At 35.4% G+C, this 15,460-nt stretch overlaps 1 protein-coding gene across 1 annotated transcript in view; it reads left to right on the top strand.

Moving 5' to 3' along the window:
* LOC150083867 (leucine-rich PPR motif-containing protein, mitochondrial-like) overlaps positions 1–13,454 on the top strand; it is a 314,087-nt gene extending 300,633 nt beyond the window's left edge. Inside the window, exons 36-37 of the mRNA XM_090375475.1 lie at positions 10,234–10,391; positions 13,353–13,454. Coding sequence (XP_090231601.1) covers positions 10,234–10,391; positions 13,353–13,454 — 260 coding nt within the window. The remainder of the gene's footprint in view (positions 1–10,233; positions 10,392–13,352) is intronic.
* The last annotated feature ends 2,006 nt before the right edge of the window (positions 13,455–15,460 follow it).

The following is a 15,460-nucleotide window of genomic DNA, read 5'->3' as shown; positions in this document are numbered from 1 at the left end:
CTATAATTACTTGTGTCAGCCTTTGATCCTCCTTTGTGAATTGGGGTCACATTTGCACATTTCCAGTCTATGGGTACCTCCCCTGAGTCCAAGGAAGCTCTCATAATTATGGCTAAGGGTTTGCTTACTTCCTTTGCTGCCTCCTTTAATATAACTGGATAGATCCCATCCACCCCGGGTGCCTTTCTTGTGTTTATCTTCAACAGTTTCTCCTCCACTTTACTCCCAGTTATTTCAAGATTCTGTAACTTACTGCTAGAGTTGAATACACCTCTGGCATTCCCCTCGCTGAATAACTCCTCATGTGTGAATGTCGATGCAAAATATTCATTTAGTTTGTTAGCCACCTGAGCAGGATCATCAACACTTGACCCATCAATATCAAGTGGACCAATCTGATTCATCCCTTTCCTTCTAGAGTTTACATAAGTAAAGAACTCTTTGCTGTTTTTCTTTGCATCCCTTGCCAAGGATTTCTCGTAATCTGCCTTTGCCTGCCTAACCTCCTTTGTAACTTGGTTGCATATCAACTTGTATCTATCATAGGCTTCTGTGTCATGTGTTAATTTGTAAGTATCCCATGCATTTTTCTTCTCTGCCATATGCCTCATTAGTTCATCTGACATCCATTTTGGCCTAAACCTTGAACAATATTTCTTAGTTGGTATGTAAAGCCTAGTAGCTTCCAAGATAAGTTCTTTGAATGCTTCCCATTTTGAATTTGCTGTTGGTAACATCATCAGTTGGTCCCACTGTATAGAATTTAAATACTGTCTCAGTCCATCGTAGTCGCCTTTACGGAAGCAATAACCCTTCCCTTTACCCCTAATGGTAGTTACCTCTTTGAGTAAATCCCACTTCAGCACACTGTGATCACTGCCACCTAGTGGTTCGTTTATCTGCAGATTCTTAATGCATGAAGAATCACTGCTGATAATCAAATCAAGAGTATTACTCCCTCTAGTTGCCTCCCGAACATGCTGATGTAGAAAACAATCATCCAATAAATCCACAAAAGCCCTGCTAGTGTGTGAGTATCCAGCCCCCAAATTCCAGTCAATATCTGGGAAATTAAAATCTCCCATTATAAGACACTCTGATTTACTGGCCCACTCTATTTCCCTGTACAGTTCCTTATTATACTCATCAGAGTCATTAGGCCTATAGCACACTCCTACTCTCAATTTTGATCTCCCAATGCTTATGTCACACCAAACTGACTCCACACTGCACTGTCCAGCGATGTCGACTGGCTTCACTTCCTTGGTTTTTATGTGTTTCTTAACTAATAGCATAACACCTCCCCCCTTCCTATCCTGTCTATCCTTTCTGTAGACGTTGTACTCCCCAAATTGCAGTTCCGCATCCCTTATATCTGTGTGACACCACGTCTCTGATATCCCAACAATATCTGCCTTCGATGTTTTGAGCAATACCTCAAATTCATCAAATTTATTTACTAAACTCCTAGCATTGGTGTACACGCAAGTATACCTGCACCTGTTTCTATTCTTAGCTACCCTAACACAACCCATGTGTTTACTTGTACCACAATGGCTCCCAGCAGTCTCTGAAATACCATGCATCTTGTTTTTCAGGCTTCTGCTCATTCTAATAGAAGCAGTGCAAGAATCTCTTTCACCTCTGCCAGTGGCTACTGTCAATCTATTGGTCTTTGTCTCCCCCCAAGCTAGCAGTTTTCCGACCCACCTAACACTGCCTCGATAGCATCAGCAAGTAAATTGTTGAAGAAATTGTTGAGACACAAGAAAGGCACCTGGGGTGGATGGGATCTATCCAGTTATATTAAAGGAGGCAGCAAAGGAAGTAAGCAAACCCTTAGCCATAATTATGAGAGCTTCCTTGGACTCAGGAGAGGTACCCATAGACTGGAGATGTGCAAATGTGACCCCAATTCACAAAGGAGGATCAAAGGCTGACGCAACTAATTATAGACCTGTGAGTTTAACTTCTGTTCCAGGAAAATTAATGGAGGCACTGGTTAAAGAAGCAATACAGGATCACCTAGACATAACTTCAGTTATAGCTCGGACCCAGCATGGTTTTGTTATGGGGAAGTCTTGCCTGACCAATTTGATTGGATACTATGATGCAGTCACAAAAGAACTGGATGCAGGGAATAACTTTGATATAACTTTGATATTACTTGGATCTTAGAAAGGCTTTTGATACTGTTGCACATGGAAGACTGCTGCACAAATTGGAGCAGTGTGGCATTGGAGGCAAATTGCTACTATGGATAAAGGGGTGGTTGAGGGGGAGAAGACAGAGAGTGGTAAACAATGGACACTGCTCAACATGAACTAATGTTATCAGTGGAGTCCCTCAGGGTTCAGTGTTGGGTCCATTATTGTTTTCTGTATTTATAAATAATATTGATGATGGTATATCAAGCTTAATGTCTAAGTTTGCAGACGATACAAAGGTTGGCAGGGTTGTTAAGGACACTACTGACGCTATGCTGCTGCTGCAACAGGATCTGGAAAGATTAAGCAGATGGGCTGAGAGGTGGCAAATGAAGTTTAACATTGACAAATGTAAAGTACTACATATGGGAAACAGCAACCCCAGAGCAACGTATCAACTCTGTGGTACTACACTGACAGTGGTAGAGAATGAAAAGGACCTGGGTGTAATTGTGCAGGCAGATATGAAGTTCTCTGAGCACTGCAGATGGGCTGCAAGAGTAGCTCATGGTGTCTTATCAATGATATACAGGAATTTTTCCAGCAGGGATAAGGAGGTGATTATTCCATTGTATAAGGCAATGGTCAGGCCACACCTAGAGTACTGTATACAGGTCTGGAGGCCTCATTTCAAGAAGGATGTAGAGCTGCTGGAACGAGTACAGAGAAGGGCAACAAGGTTAGTGAGTGGAACAAAGGGTTGCTCTTACGAAGAAAGGCTTAAGTTTTGCAAATTACAGTGTCAGGAGACTAGGCACCGTCGAGATGATCTGATAGAGGTGTATAAAGCCTTAAATGGTTTGAGCATGCTCAATGCTGATGGGATTCTGCCTCTTGCTCAGAATAATCACCTGAGAGGGCATAAATTCAAATTGAGGAAAGACAGATGTAGGATAGATGTCCGGAAATTTGCCTTTAGCCAGCGGGTAGTTAGTTGGTGGAACAGACTTCCATCCCTTGTTGTGGAAGTTGATAGCCTAAATAAATTTAAGGCTCAGCTGGACAGGTATTTCGAACGAACGGCGGGGTGAAGTGGAAGTTTTGTTTTTTTTTCTGGCTGATGCTGCATAAGCTTGCTTGCTTTCTTGCATCATATGCCTCTACTAATGCTAAATTCAGGGCAAATTTATAGGATCAGGTTACAGTGTCATCCAGCTAACCCAACAATTTGCTAAACTATAGACAACATTTCAATTCACTTTGGAACTTTTTATACAAATCTAGGGTTAGTGAGATGATTTTACAGTACCACAGTCTGAGTGTCATAATCAAGCAGTCATCTATCAAACTTCAGACTTGAAGACAAGCTCCAAAGTGAGTCCATAGAATGTTTAAAGATTAACTATTTGTTGAGTTATTTCTAATGGCAGTAATAATTGTATTTGCCATATAGTGCAAGGAAGCCATAGACTTTTGCTATACTGGCCAAAAAAAAAAAAATAAACAACTAGAAAATACAAATTGTGTGCTTCCCTCCTCACATGGATAATTATCCAGTTGACACTTGAATTTATTCAAACTGTCAGCCTCAACTACCTGTGAAGACAACTTCTTCTAACATTTCATGACTTGCTGACTAAGCTGTTGATGATCCTGCTCGGGTTGCTGACAAACTGAATAGCACTTTGCATCTACATTCACACATGAGGAATTCTTTAGCAAAGGGAACACCAGAAATTTATCAAACTCTAACAGAGAGCCAAATGTCCTTAGAACAACTGAGAGGAAAGTGGAAGAGAAATTGTTGAAGTTGAACACAAGAAAGGCACTTGGGGTGGATGGGATCCATCCACCCAGGTGCCCAAATTATTTTTGATATGAAATCAAAAATAATTTTGATATCATATACTTGGAATTAAGGAAATCTTTTGACACAGTTGTGCATGGAAGACTTCTGTACAAATTGGAGCAGAATGGTATTAAAGGTAAGTTGCTACAATGGATAAAAGGATGGTTGAGTGGGAGAAGACAGAGAGCAGCAATCAGTGGATACTGCTCTTTGTGGACTAATGCTATGAGTGGAGGCCCCCAAGGTTCGGTGTTGGACCCATTGTTGCTTTCCACATCTATCATTGATATTGACAAAGGCATATCAGGCCCAATGTCCAAGTTTACAGATGATACAAAGGTTGGCAGAGTGGTTAATGACAGGAATGATGGTATGCCACTGCAACAAGATCCAGAAAAGTTAGGCTGATGGACTGAGAAATGGCAATTGAAGCTTAACATTGACAAATGTAAAGCACTTATGGACAGCAGCAACAACAACCTTAGAGCAATGTTCCAACTGTGTGATACCACACTCATGGCAGCAGAAAATGAAAAAGAGGCAACTGTGCAGTCAGGCACAAAGTTTTGTGAGCAGTGGAGACAGACTGCTGGACAGCTCAGTGTCATATAACTGTTTACCCGAACAGTAAACTTGTATTAATACCTAAATAATGTAAACTAAAGTGTTTTAAAAGTAAATACAGCCAGGCCTCGCATAACGCGAGTTTGATTAACACATTTTTCAGTTACTGCTATTTGAAAAAAAATATACCACTTTTTACTTTACATGATGCAAATTTCCAATTAACATGATCTTTTTTTATGTGATAGTTGAAAAAGATTTGAATCACTTCAAACACTTCACATCAGACGGGAAATAAACAAGCGTTTGTCTGCTGCCTGCCTCAGTGTGTTCCATCAACCATCGGAAGCAGACATGTTACTTGTTTGTCTCCTCCTAATAAATTCAAGTGCAGACTTGCATTTAAAAATTCTAATTTTTAAATGGAAAAAAATATTTTATTTTTAAATGAGCCAGATGAAAATGTTACTGCAAAGGCGATAATGGTAAAAGAACTACATGAAATCTTTCATATCACAGAGAACCTCAAACAAAAGGTTTGAGGTTCTCTGCGATATTTATTTGGCTGTGGCTCAAAGAAGATTGTTGTCGGTTATTGGAAATTGATTCATGAAAAAAGAATGCCAACACTGTTCAAATATTTCTATAACAAATAGGTTCTTCATTGTGTATTTTATGCAATAAACATTTAATTCTATAATTATTTACATTATCTTTTACTGGTATTCAGTTAGAGTTATTTAAAATGTTTTTTTTTTTAAATTCTTTATGAACATTCCTGAAGGTCACAGACCAATTATAATTTTTCCTATTCATTATTATATTTGATTAATGTGTTTTGTTTTGTGCAATGCACTCACTGGACTAATTAATCGAGGCCAATCTGTACTAATACATATTTCTTACTCCTAGTTAATTTTATTCTGCTCACCCATTGAAACTTAGCCCAGCGACATTTTATATATATATTTTACTGATTCTGATCATCATTATCAGCCATTTTAAATCTACTGCAGGATGAAGGCCTCTCCAGCAACTTTTCAGTTCCTTCTGTTTTGAATGGCCATCCATTTACTACCAACAAACTCATGAATTTCATCTGTCCATCTCTGTTATTGTCATCCAGGTTTTCTTCTAGCTCCTCTTGGGTACCATTCTGTTATTCTCTTAGTCCATCTGTCATCATGTTTTTGAGCTGTGTCCTGCCCAAGACCATTTTAGTTCTTTAGTTTTGATAAGAATGTCCTTTACTTGAGTTTGCTGCCTAATCCATGTGTTTCTCTTCTTATCTAACAGTCTGATTCCCAATATAATTCATTCCATTCTTCGCTGTATAGTTCTCAGCTTCTCTTCCATTCTTTTGGTGAGTGCCCAAGTTTCACTTCCATAAGTCGTGGTGGTTAGTATACATTGGTTCATTATTTTATGTTTCTGACAAATTGGGATATAGCTCCTCAGTGACTATATTTCCTGAATGGTATCCATCCAAAATTTATTCTTCTCTTGACTTCCAGCCATTTATCATTATTACAGCTGATGACTTGTCCCGGATAAGTATATGACTCCACCTTTTCAATTACTGCTCCTTCAATCATTATGTCCCTTTCTATGGCATACTTGTTCATCATTACTTTTGTTTTAGCCATATTAATCTTTAGTCCAAAATCCTTACTAACTCTGCATAACTGATTAAGATTTTCCTCTAATTCTTTGAGATCCTGGCTTATGACCACAATGTCAGCTGCAAATTGTAAATGGTTTAGGTATTCTCCATTCACATTGACTCCTTTCTGTGACCAGTCTAATCTTCCGAAAGCTTCCTCAAGGGTGGCAGTAAATAACTTCAAATTCCTTTCTCAATTTTAAATTTCCTACTATCTTCGTTTAGTCTAATAAAGGAGATAGCGTTCTCATATATTTTCTTCAAAATCATAATATATGGGGTATCTATGCCTTGTCTTTCCAGTGCCTGAAACATTGCCTTATACTGTATGGAGTCAAATGCCTTTTCATAATCCACAAATGCCAGGCATATTGGCGTTTTATATTCATTTGCTTTCTCCATTAGTTGTGATATTACGTGAAGGTGATCCATAATTGAGAATTCTGTCCTAAAGCCAGCTTGCTCTTTCGGTTGATTCTCATCAAGTATTCTTTCTAATCTGTTAGTATTGACCCTTGTGAACAACTTGTAGATGTGGGTGATTCTGTAACAGTGCTCTAACTGTTTTTGAACAAGTAATTGCCAAAACTAGCAATATCTGATCCTTTGAATAAATGTTGGTAAATTGACATTTCAGCAATGCCCCCATTTACTAGTAGTGTGGCACTAAGCAAACATATGTGTTAATGCAAAATTCATTCTGCTGTGAGCATATAATTAAACCAGTTCTGCTGTCATCGGACACAGGGACACAAGAAAGTCCTACTTTTCATAATTTTGAAAAGGCATCAACATATAAAATAGCATTAACTATTTTATATTTTAAAAGTTTTTAGTTTAATGAATCATCTCATTCTAGGTAAAATTCCAGTTGACATTGTAATTTTACCTAAAATGGGATGATTTAGCCAATTTTAAAGTTTGTCAAAAATTCAAAAAACGTTTTTTATATATGGTGTGAGATATGTTAATTTATACTTTTAAAATTGAATAGTGTTAACTCTTTTAATGCATAGAGTCCAAATTTTTTTGGAATTTTTTTTTCTTGTTTTTCTTGCAAGAACCTTATAAAATTTGTTAGAAAGATTTAGCAGTTAGATAAAGAAAAAAAATTCTACTAAAGTAAGTGTTTTTTACAGGCACACTTAACCTGTTTTTTACAGGTTAAGTGTGACTGTTATCTTAAAAAATGGCCAAAATTTTGAATCTGCTCCACCATCAAAGCCAACAGTTTACCACCAATAAAGAAATTTGAGGATGCTAGAAGTATTTTATACCCTCTTGAGAAGTGGTGAGTGACATGTATCAGAACTACAGAAAGCATGCTGGGTGAATTGACAAAACTGTGCAGAAGTCTTCAGAAATCAACTTAATGGCTATCACAGTCATTGAGTTGACCTCATGAACTAAAATTGTCACAAATGTTATAGGAAATATGAGTTGTGGTATTATAAAGTTTATGTTAAAAAATTTTGTTAAGCTCTAAATTAATTTTCACTATTTTCAATAAGTCTTTAGTAGGACTTATAATAGTGGTGAAAATGGAAATATTCCCATTTGAAATAATTTGGGCTGATAAGGTAGTTTTCAAACTGAATGGTAACGTTGACTGTGATAATTTGTGCTTATTGGACACATGATAATTCTCATCTTCAAACTGAAAGTCTGTTAAATGCTTTTGCGAGTTCTACTCAGGGAAAAAGAGAGGAATAATATGGAAGAATGATTTGGACTGTTTACTCCTTGAACTCTTTTTGAGGGCCCTGTCACTTCAGAGAGAGAGAGAGAGAGAGAGAGAGAGAGAGAGAGAGACAGAGAGAGAGAGAGAGAGAGAGAGATGCTTACCCCAACCTGCAGAAGAAGTTCTATATTTTATGCAGCATAGTGCCTCAGTGCATTATTCTCTTATTCTAAAACAACAAATGTGGTTTATTTGAAAGAAAAAAAAATATATATATATAGTCGAAAATATAAATCTTTAGAGCTTCAGAATATACCAAATTTATTTGGTATTAGTCATATTTGGTCCAACTAATAGCAAATATATTGATTTGGTATTAGTTGGTCTGATGCTTCTTATGTAAAGGTTGGGGGGGGGGAACATTCATTTCTGAGGAATTATTGTGTTAATGACAAGGATGTTAACATGGGCATAAAAGAATGCTTTTATGTATTGAGGTACAAGATGCCAATTTGAAGAATAATGTTGGAAAATGTCACAGTTTGGATCTTATTATCATTTAATGAGTGATAAAACTTTTATCTTCAAATACTGAAATAAAAGCAATGAGGAGAAATATTCCATTAAATTTACATTACATTCTAAATTTCCTATCATATTTTATACAGAAAATCCTAGTTTCTTTCTCTGGCCTCGGGCCATGATGGTGGTGCCCCTGGAGGCCCCACTGCAGTACAGATCTGATATTTTTCTATTTATGTTTTTTTAGTGTTAAAATGTATTTTTCTACAAGTGTTAAATATTTGAAATGGACAGTTGTCATAGTAGATATACACAATTCTGCCAATGTTATCTTTCTGATAAAAATCTACTGTGAAAATATAGCATACAATATTATTATTATTATTTTATCATTAGCCATATGGTACAGGAAGCCTGACGCTTTTGTTGCACCAGCCAAAAAAATTCTGAGTTACCCTGAGACAGAGAGAGTCAAAAGTAGAAGGGAAATCACCAAGGAAAAGAAGAATGATGATATCCAGCTCAGGATCCTGGGTGTGCCAAGCATACTCACCAGATGTGAGCCCCTGGGGTTAACTTGCCTTAGACTTACCATTTTGTGTGGATTTTTCCAAACATCTGGTGGTGTCTGGGGTTTTAATGACACTATTGTTTCTGTGTATATATATATATATATAATGCATACAGATACTGATATACACATCATGTGCTGCCATAAAAAATGCATGGCTTATTGTTAACTGTAGTGGTTTATTCTCTACAGTAAGACAGTTACACTGAGGCTGCAAACTCCTAGTTGTGTTGGACATACAGAATATAAATGGAAATATATTCATTTGGTATTAGTCAGTCTGATGCTTCTTGTGTTTGTTAAGGCTGGAAAATTTGGGTGCCTGCTTTAAGCATTAATGCTTCCTCTTGTATGCGCAATTCTTCATACTTCAGGGCTTCTTCACTTGCAGAATAACAGAACTTGAAGACTGTAAATTCCTTTACCTATTGTGGGTGCCTCTTGCTTCCACAGATATAATAAGCTTATTTTTCCATTTATGATTGCCCCTCTTGTCTTGCCTGTTAGCTATTATATCCCACTTAACTTCAAAGTCATATTTTTGTCCCCAGCTACAGAAACAAATGAGGCCCGCACACAAAAATCACAGGCAGGTTCTGCTAGAGTTCACAAGACTGCATTAAAAACAATCCTGTTCCTAACAGACCATAAGGGAACTTCAGATAAATGTGTGTGTTGCTTTACAGGTATGCTTTCCCCAATATATGGAGGTTTGTGACCTCCATGTATTTGACAGTGATGGAAGTCAAGAATTCCGTGACACCAAAGATCCACAGAATAGTTGTTTATGTTTTAAAGAAAGTCCAAACAATTCTGACCAAATTTTCACCAAAGAGCAGTATACTACCATACATGCAAAAGTCATATTCAAATACATACTAATGAAGATTTAGCCAAAAATTTAGTGTTTAAGTTTTATATAACTTAACTTTTATATAGTGTTCATGCAGCATGCAAACAAATCTCATGAGAGAGAGACTCTAGAGATAAAAGTTTTTGATCCCTTTCCCACCGTGCAATCTGAAATTCCTTCCTTTAGAAATAGGTAGCTATTTCAAATGCATGCATTGTACCTATTTCATTATTACATATTACTGAATTAATTTTAGATATATTTCAAGAAATCCAGTTTTTTGCCCACTTATTTTATGATGATTTGAATTATGTAAAAATTATACTTCCATTTGATGTGGACTTTCTGCATACTGCATTTTTTTTTTTTTTTTTTTTTTGAAGTACACAAGAAGAAGTTAGATGATGCATTACAGGTCGTTGAAGAAGCACAGTCACCTGATATTAATGTAGAATTACAAAAGTATTGTCTAGTGAATTTGAAATTAGCCTTGATGGATGCTAACAAAGCAGTTCCATTTGAAATTCCAACTGATAATCAGGTAAGTTTATGGCAATTTTTTTACATTCAAGACTGCATTGAAAACAATCCTGTTCCTAACAGAACTATTGTACTGTGTAAACTCTATAATGAACCTGATGTAGATAGCACATTAATCACTTAAGGACTGATTTATTAAAATTATTGAATTTGTGTCAAAATAATTTTTCTTTTAGGCTGTGCAATGTTAATAATAATGTCCGAGTTTCTTGTTTTATGGTGAAATAATTTCCTTAATATTTAATATATAAGGTCTGCTCAAAACAGAATGATTGTGATTTTTTTTGAATTAGTTCCCAGTTGATGTACTGCACCTATGCCAATATTGCTGCCATTCTCCAAAACCAGTATGTTCTTTGGCATTGCCTGCAGTTTTTGTCACCTTCTTGAGTTGAAATAACATCAGTAATTTTTTTTAATGAACAAAAAATAGTAAAAGTCATAGGCACCAAGTTTGAACTATATGGACGTTGTAATACTCATTTGACAATGATGAAAGTGAAGAATTCCAAAGGTCACATTATTAATTATTTCTTTAATTATTAAAGAAATTATTCAAAATTATAGTTAACCAAAATATTAATATATGTTTGTATATATATATTTTTAAGTAGAAATTTTCTATATATTGTCAACATGTAACAAAAGTTAGCCTTTCTGAATGTTAATGCATTATCAATTTGTAGAAGAATGAGAAGAATTTATCTCAATATGATACGTAGAACACTTCTGTATGACACTCTCCAGCAATTAAACCGAATATAAAATTAACTCACCAAAATTAAAACAGATATAAAATTAACACAAAAGAAACTAAAACAGATATTAAATTAATGCAAAAGAATATAAAATTAATGCAAAACGATTACAATAATAAAATCAATTAAAATAATTGTAACAGAACTTTCGTTACAAAGTCATTTTTCAGAAGTTACGTTACAATTATTTTAATTGATTTTATTATTGTAATTGTTTTGCATTAAAAATTTTATATTCTTTTGCATTAATTAAATATTTGTTTTAATTTCGGTGTGTTAATTTTATATTCGTTTTAATTTTGGTGTGTTAATTTTATATTCATTTTAATTTCGGAGCATTAATTTAAATTTTATATTCGGTTTAATGTCTTTTGTGTTAATTTTATATTCATTTTAATTGCTAGAGAGTTTCATAACGAAGTGTTCTATGCATCATATTCGGGTAAATTCTTCTTATTCTTCTACAACATAAAATGTATTAAGCATCGTAGCTCTGTTTTATATTAATTATAAATTTGTGTATTCAGAATTATATTATAAACAAAAAATTTTGAAACGCTCTCTTGAGTATATTATACAGTTTCCAATGAATGGGAAACTATTCGTATGCAAGGTTAGTTGTAATACTATTTCCTGTACTGAAAGTATTTTGATCATACTTCCCCCTGCCATAGCAAGTATGGTCAAAATGTCCAGACAGCCTTCCTAAAAAAAAGCTAACTTCTTTAGTGTGTGTGTGTGTGTGTGTGTGTGTGTGTGTGTGTGTGTGTGTGTGTGTGTGTGTGTGTGTGTGTGTGTGACCATTTCAGATTGTGTGTAACAGCAGCAACAAAAAGGATAGTTGCCGAATTAAATGTTAAATTAGCTGTAGTTCCAAATTTTATCCAGCAGCCATTGGACATCTCAGTTAAAAAATTCTTTAAACCACTGTGAGGATTGGACCAGCTAAATGGAGGCATCAAATCATGATTTGACATCAACAAGATAAAAGTGACTAGCAATTTCAGAAGAGTGTGAATAGGTCAAAAATTTGTAGAAGTTAGTGAAACATGAGAGTCTGTCTTTCGAAAAATTTGGAATCATCAATTCCCTTGATCCACTGAAGTACTACCTTTTGAAGAATGCATATGTTGGAACCATAATATTTTTAATAGATTAGTGTGGAAGTAGTAATGATGAGATTTTGGCATTATATGAAGAATAAAAGCTTTGTTCTGCACTGATATTTGCATAGTAAATGCTTCTGAATCTATGTTTCAAATATAAAATTTGCCCAATAGAAATCTTGTGATGTTTATTCTATTCTGCTAGGGACTGTGTTATTATTCTGAGACATACAGTCAAACCTCCCAAATCCTGCAATCCTTGAAAGATTTTGGAATTTATCAGATTTCAGTTGATCGTATCATAAGTATCAAAAACATTTACAATTTCCTGTGCTGTACAAATGTGACTTTTTTTTTTTAAAGAAATGTAAAGTGCAATATTACTGTACAATAAAAATTCTTTTACTGTACAGTAAAAGAATTAATTGATGGATGAAAGTTGCTGTTTTGATGGTTAGAAATGACAAACTAAAAATTCTAAAAACATTGATTGAATAGTAAATGCGTTTTGTTACAAGTATAATGCTTCATGTAGCAATCGTAAAATCCTGAAGCTGTAAGTAATCCATCACTTATTATCAGTGAGATGCTGAGGTCTCATCCCTGAAGAGCAATTTAGATAATCTCATGACTTAACAAATTTCTCTGCTTTGGCAAATGGCCAATCCAAGAACCAAATTTGCTGGTGTGCAGGTAGGTTGCCGTATTCTCCCATTTTTCTAAACATAGTCAAAGTAGGTAGATGGATTGTTGTATTTGGAAGGCTTGACCAGTGATTTTAAGCATTTCATAAAAACAAGTGTTGAAGATATTGACTGTTTATTATTCTTAGATTCAGTTTTATTATAACAATCTTAGTCATGATTTGAAAGTGCTTTTACCATAATATTTAATGTTTTTGTGCAAATTATTTAGTTCATAGATGTCATTGTTTAACATTATACTGGTCTACCCTATCCTAAGAAAAGGTATTGTATAAGTGTTTAATTAAGGACATCAAGCTTGCTCTTATTAATAAATCTTGGCACTAACGTGAAATGACACAAACTGTTTGTGTCAAATAAAAAAATTACTTTTTTTTTATCTTACATTTTCTAGAGGAGACTGGCAAAAGATTCTGACACTTCAAGCTCTTCAAGCTCTTCTGATTCCTCAGATGATGAAATTAATGCCACAGATTTAACTGACAACAGATTTTAGTCTGACATAACTTCCTGTTTAAAGGAGGATTAAACATCTTGTAATTAGTTGTAACAAAAATATTTATTTGTTATACAAACATCAGCTCTGTATATCTTAATAAATAAAATCATTTGATGAAAATTTATGTTATAAAATTATAGATGCTGCCTCTATATATTAAAATTCACGACATACTGGTTAAGTAAATTACTTTTAAATATTTTCAAAATTAATGACCACAATCTCTACTTGGTTTTTATAACAGAAAAGTGGTTAATGGATGACAAATGGACAGACATTAAATTACTAAGCTTCGATTTTTCAAATATTTTGGCTTTGCTTGGTGAGGCTGCTCACCAAGCAAATAACAGGAATGGAGATTGCATATGCCCACATAATACACTGTTTCAGAAGTACATGGAAAAAAATTCTAAAACATAAAAGGGTCTAAAATAACAAGATATAAGTCTGTGACCAAAAAAAAAAAAAAAAAAATTCTTTATTTTGGAGCTAGTGATTTGAAGGGAATGGAGGTTTGTACGTGCCTGAATAGTAGTAAGTAAAACATTGCTCTTGTTTTCCTCCCCTCTTTAAGAACTAATGCATTCCGGTAAATCTGCACCACGCATAATATAAGTTGCTGACTGGGGTTCATTTAGTTTCATAGCAGTGGCTTCCTTTTCTATAGATTAACAGTAGCCACTGACAGAGGTGAAAGAGATTCTTGCACTGCTTCTATTGGAATGAGCAGAAGCCTGAAAAGCAAGATTCAGGATATTTCAGAGACTGCTGGGAGTCATTGCAGTACAAGTAAACACATGGGTTGTGTTAGGGTAGCTAAGAATAGAAATAGGTGCATGTATACTTGCGTGTACACCAATGCTAGGAGTTTAGTAAATAAATTTGATGAATTTGAGGTAATGCTCAAAACATCAAAGGCAGATATTGTTGGGATATCAGAGACGTGGTGTCACACAGATATAAGGAATGCAGAACTGGAATTTGGGGAGTACAACATCTACAGGAAGGATAGACTGGATAGAAAGGGAGGAGGGGTTATGCTATTAGTTAAGAAATACATAAAATCCAAGGAAGTGAAGCCAGTGGACATCGCTGGACAGTGCAGTGTCGAGTCAGTTTGGTGTGACATAAGCATTGGGAGATCAAAATTGAGAGTAGGTGTGTGCTATAGGCCTAATGACTCTGATGAGTATAATAAGAAACTGTACAGGGAAATAGAGTGGGCCAGTAACTCAGAGAGTCTTATAATGGGAGATTTTAATTTCCCAGATATTGACTGGAATTTGGGGGCTGGTCACTCACACACTAGCAAGGCTTTTGTGGATTTATTGGATGATTGTTTTCTACATCAGCATGTTCGGGAGGCAACTAGAGGGAGGAATACTCTTGATTTGATTATCAGCAGTGATTCTTCATGCATTAAGAATCTGCAGATAAATGAAACACTAGGTGGCAGTGATCACAGTGTGCTGAAGTGGGATTTACTCAAAGAGGTAACTACCATTAGGGGTAAAGGGAAGGGTTATTGCTTTCGTAAAGGCGACTACGATGGACTGAGACAGTATTTAAATTCTATACAGTGGGACCAACTGATGATGTTACCAACAGCAAATGCAAAATGGGAAGCATTCAAAGAACTTATCTTGGAAGCTACTAGGCTTTACATACCAACTAAGAAATATTGTTCAAGGTTTAGGCCTAAATGGATGTCGGATGAACTGATGAGACATATGGCAGAGAAGAAGCATGCATGGGATACATACAAATTAACACATGACACAGAAGCCTATGATAGATACAAGTTGATCTGTAACCAAGTTACAAAGGAGGTTAGGCAGGCGAAGGCAGATTACGAGAAATCTTTGGAAAGGGATGCAAAGAAAAACAGCAAAGAGTTCTTTACTTATGTAAACTCTAAAAGGAAGGGGATGAATCAGATTGGTCCACTTGATATCGATGGGTCAACTGTTGATGATCCTGCTCGGGTAGCTAACAAACTAAAT

The sequence above is a fragment of the Mastigoproctus giganteus genome, chromosome 6 (genome assembly GCF_048544385.1).
Source record: "Mastigoproctus giganteus isolate SK-2022 chromosome 6, ASM4854438v1, whole genome shotgun sequence".
NCBI classification, from domain to species: Eukaryota; Metazoa; Arthropoda; class Arachnida; order Uropygi; family Thelyphonidae; genus Mastigoproctus; species Mastigoproctus giganteus.
Note: the sequence above shows the minus strand (reverse complement) of the source record. Positions and strands in the feature narration are given on the sequence as shown.